The sequence below is a fragment of the Ascaphus truei genome, chromosome 16 (assembly GCF_040206685.1).
Source record: "Ascaphus truei isolate aAscTru1 chromosome 16, aAscTru1.hap1, whole genome shotgun sequence".
In the NCBI taxonomy this organism is placed as follows: domain Eukaryota; kingdom Metazoa; phylum Chordata; class Amphibia; order Anura; family Ascaphidae; genus Ascaphus; species Ascaphus truei.
Window position 1 is genome coordinate 32,423,895 of NC_134498.1, and position 6,426 is coordinate 32,430,320.

At 47.1% G+C, this 6,426-nt stretch overlaps 1 protein-coding gene across 1 annotated transcript; it reads right to left on the reverse strand.

Annotated features, from left to right (window-relative positions):
• Positions 1-299: 299 nt before the first annotated feature.
• Positions 300-6,180, reverse strand: LOC142467386 (protein eva-1 homolog C-like). The gene is made up of 7 exons (XM_075573005.1): positions 6,049-6,180; positions 2,357-2,556; positions 2,020-2,143; positions 1,777-1,929; positions 1,545-1,688; positions 1,104-1,175; positions 300-852 (listed from the first exon to the last, which is right to left on the reverse strand). The coding sequence occupies exons 1-7, from the start codon at positions 6,152-6,154 to the stop codon at positions 755-757; spliced, it is 897 nt and encodes a 298-aa protein (XP_075429120.1). The 5' UTR covers positions 6,155-6,180; the 3' UTR covers positions 300-754.
• Between the last annotated feature and the right edge of the window lie 246 nt (positions 6,181-6,426).

Sequence of the window (6,426 nt, forward strand, 5' to 3'; positions counted from 1 at the left end):
ACACACACACACGCACACAGACACACACACAGTGTCCCACACACACACTGTCACGCTGTGACACACACACACACACACTCACTCACTCACACACTCACCTCTCCTTCTGGCCGCCGCCATGTTAGTTAGTCCGCGAGAGAGGAAGGGGTCCTTCCTTCCGCCGCCATCTTGGGTGCCGCGTGGCAGCGGTAGGCTGCCCTGGCCAATGCCTGTCCCCGCGCCAGGGAGGTGAGCGGGAGGTGAGGTGAGTGGAGGGTGCGTGAGGTGAGGTGAGTGGAGGGAGCGGGAGGTGGGTGGAGGGAGCGGGAGGTGGGTGGAGGCAGCGGCAGGCTGCCCTGCCCACTGCCTGTCCCCGCGCCGGGGAGGGAGTTGAGCGGGAGGGAGGTGAGTGGAGAGGGAGGTGGAGAGGGAGGTGAGTGTGATGGGGGGGGAGAGGACAGAGAGAGGTGTGTGTGTGTGTGTGTGTGTGTGTGTGTGTGTGTGTGTGTGTGTGTGTGTGTGTGTGTGTCTCCCTGTGTCTCTCCCTGTGTGTCCCCCTGTGTGTCCTTTGGCCCGTCACTCCGCCTCAGGCCAATGAGAGGTGTGCGGGGGCGGGCGGGCCAAGGGACCAATGAGATTGCCGCTAGGGACGCAGACATACAGTGCTTTCAGAAATATATAGTAGATTTCTGTTTATTTATATATATACACAATGATTTAGAGTCACTGCACATTTACATTTTGTCCTCATTTGTCCCCATACAGAATCCCACAGTCACCTACCCTGCACGAGGGCAAAGACTTCCAGACAGCTGGTGAGAATCATCACATCCTCATTGAGCCTGGACAGTCTGGGACCTGTGTACCAGCCACCTGCGGTGTCAAGGGGGACAAGGGACAAATGAGGGCAGAGATCAAATGTGCACTCCTGATAGGTCTGTCATTCATTGGGAGGCAGTGTCATTTATTTAAAGGCGGCGTCACTCATTAGAAGGCAGTGTCACTCAGGGGGAGGGTGGGAGGGTGGGAAATGAGCAGACTGGGGAGGGTGGGAGATGAGCAGACTGGGGAGGGTGGGAGATGAGCAGACTGGGTCCAGATGCAGGGTCCTATGATTCTCTCACCATGGGTATAATCCGAAAGAGAGAACGGGTCCGCAGAGGAGCCTCCCACCTCTTCCAGCAAACGCTTGGGAACTGCAACAGAGAAGGAGATATATGAGCGCGGACCCAGTACACGTCACACACACATTACCTGTAACCTCTAGGACTAGACACAGAAGAAGTGGCCTTTAGGACTGCACATGGGAGATGGGACATCAAGGACCACACACAGGAGATAGAACGTCTAGGACTGCCCACAGGAGATGGGACCTCTAGGATCGCACACACATGATGGGACAACTAGGACCACACAGAGAAAGGACCGTACAGAGGAGATGGGACCTCTGGGACAGGGCACGGGAGATGGCTTCTAGGACTGTACACAGGTTTCCAGTTGAGGTATGTTGCAGGCCCCTCAAAGGGGTTCCTCCCCCCCAGTATAACCTGGCTGCCAGGTCTCACCGCACGTATAGGAGACCGAGAGGTATTTTGTCACTCCTGGAAAGCAGGGGTCACCAAAAGTTCTAGTATCAGCTGTGATGGAGCAGTTATGTCTCCGGTGACACCTTCTGGAGACTTTCCTTAAGGCTGTCTGGGCAGAACACTCTAAAGAGACAAAAGCAGAGGAGCACAGTGTAATATAGAGATAGAGGGGAGCTGTGCTGCAAAGACTCTGGGTGATACAGTCACCTACCATATTCCGGGCTGGTCCTGTTCTCTGAGTCACACTCCGGATTCCCGTGTAATGTCCTTCCATAACTAGCGGAATATACGGACAGCACCGAGTTATTCCTGCAAGTCAGATTGAGCTGCTCATTTTCACACACACTCCTCACCTTGTGATTATCTGGAGGGTGAATAAGACACATTAATAAGACAGCAGTGGTACATTCCGATGGGTTATATAGTGAGGGCAACAGAGCTGAGCTTTACTCACCTGGCTTACACTTGTACGACACCAGCAGGTACTTGTGGGTCCCAGGACACGGGTCCGACCCGAAGACTCGACTGTTGACAGAGAACTGGCAGGTACGCCGATGCTGGCACTCGTCGGAAAGTTTCTGAGGAGGAGGTATAAGAAACAGACGGTGCCCCAGTGTATACAGAGCCATTCTAACTACTGATATGATTTAATTATTACATACAGCATCAGTTTGCCGGGCCTAGCAGAGTTAAATAAGTTCGGGCACACGCATTACTGCCCGCCTCTGAATATTGGGGGGATTAAACGTTTGACCCCCAAAAAATGAAACCTGCCCCCACTGTGGCTGTACCTGGATGGCAGTTGGGGAGCTACAGAGCATGTTCTCCTCCAGCTCTCCGTGTGGGGGAGGGCAAAGATTCCGGCTGGATATTCTGCGCCCGTAGAAAGCAGAGAGGACACTGACAGACGTCCTGTGCGGGCAGGACACGGTGACGGGGTCTCCATCACAGGCGTGGGATGTATGACTCTTTAGAACTTTTTGGAGGTACCCTGGAGAGGGAGAGGCTGAGTCGATGTTATGTGCCAAACCTCTGCAGATTCCCAAACACGACTAAAATCCAACATTCGGAGACGGTGAAAATATCCCAATCGCAGAAAGAAACTCTTACATTAAAATTCACCCCTCCCTGCCCCCCCAAAGGATGCTCCAATTATTAAAGTTACACCATTAAAAAAGACATGGTGGGACTGGAAAAACTGCAGAGACGAGCCAGCAAATAAATAATGGGCATAAAAGGGGCTGTTTCCATTAGAGAAGAGGCATCTAAGAAGGGATATGATAACGGTTACTTAAGGTCAATACGGAGAACTTTCAAGGGACCTTTATATCCCAAGGGCAGTACGAAAGGCCCAGGGTCATTCCTTGAGATTGGAGGAAAGAAGATTTCACCAGCAACAAAGGAAAAGGTTCTTAACGGCAAGGGCAGTTACAATGTGGAACTCATTACCCATGAGACTGTGGGGCATAAACTTCATTGTTCATTGCAACATCGAATGAGTTGGCATGTTCCTACCGAACGGTATGAAATTTGAGTAAAAACGGTCTTTACTAAAGTAAATCAATTTTTTTCCCGTACTGTATGTTACAAAAATAATATACCGTACTCATTTGTATTTGTTTTATGAGCAAAATGAACTTAACACTTCATTTTGTTCCAACAGTCTGGAAGAGCAGCGCAGGGAGCAGCTGCATCTCCTTGCACAGCTCTTACAGGCGATCGCGCTATTTAATTTGGTTGTTTTGTACATAGTATTGAAGCAAGGAGTCTCCGGAGCTAAACCGCATCAATTTCAGGTCTGGGGACCCCCTGCTTTCTGAGGTACAGTACAGGTCTCCGTATTGGGTGCCGGTATCTCCTGCAAGTTATATTGTCCCGCGTCACGGAGCATGTGACCGGGACATTTAAACTTGCAGGAGATACTGGCACCCCTTACTGGGGCCTGTACCTCGGGAGGCAGGTGGGTCTCCGGACCTGAAAGTAACGCGGTTCAGCTCCAAAGACCCCCTGCTTCAATACTATATACAAAAAAAAAATCACAAGGCAATCTTCATTACCTTAGTGGCTAAAAATAAAATACAAATGACAATATAATTTTTTTTTAAACGAACCATTTAATCCATTAATTGTAACTGTGGTTATCTATGCACTCAACAGGGGCATAGATAGCCACATTGGCAATCAATGGTCAACCTGCAAATAACCCCGCTCCACCATTACCACACACAGTAATGGGCAAAAAGCCCTATACGCCATATATGGCTTTTGTTCATTTAAAATAAATCAATAACCAGCCACCCTATAGTAAATAAAAATTGTATTTACCCCTGCCAGGATGAAGGCCGTTGAGGGCATGGATAACCACAGTGACAATCAATTAATTTTTGTGCTACTGTTTATTTTAATTGTATTGTAATGTGTTTTTAATTTAAATGGCTTTTATTACAGGGTGTCCATTAAATGCCAATGTGACTATCTACCGAATGCCCCCGTTGATGGCATAGATAACCACAGTGACAATCAATGCATTTCTTGGCTAGTGTTTGTTTTTAATGTATTGGTATATATATTTAATTTAATTGTATATTATAATTTTTTTGGCATCACAAATGTGCAAAAGCACTATTAGTCATATTTGACTACTAGGGCTTTTGCCCATTTATGTGTGTGGTGATGGGGGAAGAGTGGGTGGGAGATGGGTGGAATTTGGCCCGGGGTGGATGGTAAGGCCTCCCAGGTTGGAGGGGTTAACTCCTTCATTACCTTAGCGGTAGAAACCGCTAAGGTAATGAAGGGGGTTAACCTCTCCCGCAACCCTCCCGGGAGGCCTAAACAACCACCCTGGAGCAACTACAACCTTCACCCACCACATCTATCACCAACACAAAGGGAACTTCTATTTAACCCCTTCATTACCTTAGCGGTTAGCCACTAAGGTAATGAAGGTCGCATATTATTTTATTTTTATTACATAGGATTGAAGCAGGAAGTCCCCGGAGCTTTTCGGAATGTTTTTAACTACTGCACGGCTTGTCAAAACAAAAGTGCTAACCGTCATTAAAAAGCCATTTACACCGCGTCCTCCTGGAAGAAAATGTCGCCCCCTTCCTTAGAAATGGTAAAAAAAAAAAGACTGAACGAAGTCATGCTTATGGAGAGACTGACTGCTTTCCTTAAGCGCTCAACAGAAGGCTTCTATAAAATCTGGGAGCCTTGGCTTACCCACTGACTTCTATAAAATCTGGGAGCCTTGGCTTACCCACTGACTTCATATAAAAATCACCCCACCAGGCCTTGGTCACAAGAGAAGTCCTCCATTCCAAGTGTACGAGTTCCGGCCACTAGGAGAGGGACCCCTCCCCTCCTCCCCCCCCCCCCCTTCCCTCCTCCACTTTCCCCTCCCCCTCTCTTTCTAGCCTCACTCTTGCCGGTCCACTATGTGGGCCTGAGGTCTCGCATCCTCTGGCGAAGCTCTTTTCTTTCCTTAGTACTCTCTAAAAAAAGAAAAATCCATGTTGTATTAGACCACTGTTGCATTTCAATGTATGTAAATTATACAGCCTGCCTAATAAAAAAGTTTGAAAAAAAAAAAAATCCATTTACACGCGATATCGCCCTGTTTTGTGAATAGCTCCACGTGCAAAATCTCTTGTAAAGTGCACTTAACAAGGGTTAAGTCACGTATTGAAGTTCAGTGAATAGGCTCCCGTGATGGCAGATACAATAGATTTGTTCAAAAAAAAGGTTGGGCATCTTTTTAGAAAGGAAAGGTATAGTGATATACCAAATAAGTAAACATGGGAAGGATGTTGATCCAGGGAATAATCCGATTGCCATTACTGAAGTCAGGAAATAATTAATATCTTTCCCTTATGAAACATACTGTAATTAGCGAATGTTTCACTGGGTTTGTGTGTGCCTTCCTTTGGATCAATCTAAATAGAAATATAGGATGAGCATCTCGGCTGACTAAATGGAACAATGTAGAAGTGACTACCCATGGAGAATATCACTATTAGTACTCTTTGGGCCGAGGAGAGACTGACCCCTTAAACGTGGTACTGCCATTGGTCTATTTTGGATCTGCACCATTACAGGATCAGCACCAAATGAGGTACTGTAATTCTGCTGCAAATCAAACCTGCACAGTGACCGTCATTTTTAAAAGGCACAGTAAAAATGATTTGGCATCAGCGTTTCCCTGGGGACAGGAAACCAGAGGACTTCACTTGACTAGGTCTTTTAATAAAAGAACATATGAGTTTATAACCCGATGCCTTATTATGCAAAAGCAGGGAATGTGGTTTTAACCCCTTCTTTAATGCTGTAGTATTTAATCTTAGGTTGTAATATTAATAAATGAGCCCCCATACCTCTCTGATCTGGGTGCTAAGTATTCAATTGTAAGCTCTTGGGGGTAAGATGCACACACTGTTACAGAGTTATGTGGAAAGAATGTGTTATAATGTAACGAAATCCTTACCGGAAAACTCGGGTGCAGCTCCCACGCAGGCTGGGAACAAGAAGAGGATCAGCGACACCCTAAAATTATAGGGTAGATTCGCAGGAGGGGTGTGCGGACTCAGCATAGTGCAGGTCTGCGGGTTCCCTTTAGTGCCAGGCTAAAGGGACGCAGGTCCCATAGTGTCAAGCGAATGTGTCATAGTCACAATGACACTGAGGCTCTTTTGTGTAAGGACAATAAACCCTTTTATTCTGTACTTCTTAGAACTGTCCTTTTAAATCTATTAACCCCTTCACCGCCTGGGAGGATAGGCTGGCGCCAGATTATTCGTGACAAGCTGAGACAGTCCTGGGTTTATATCTAATTTAGGGTGATTAATAAGTCCAGACACTACTG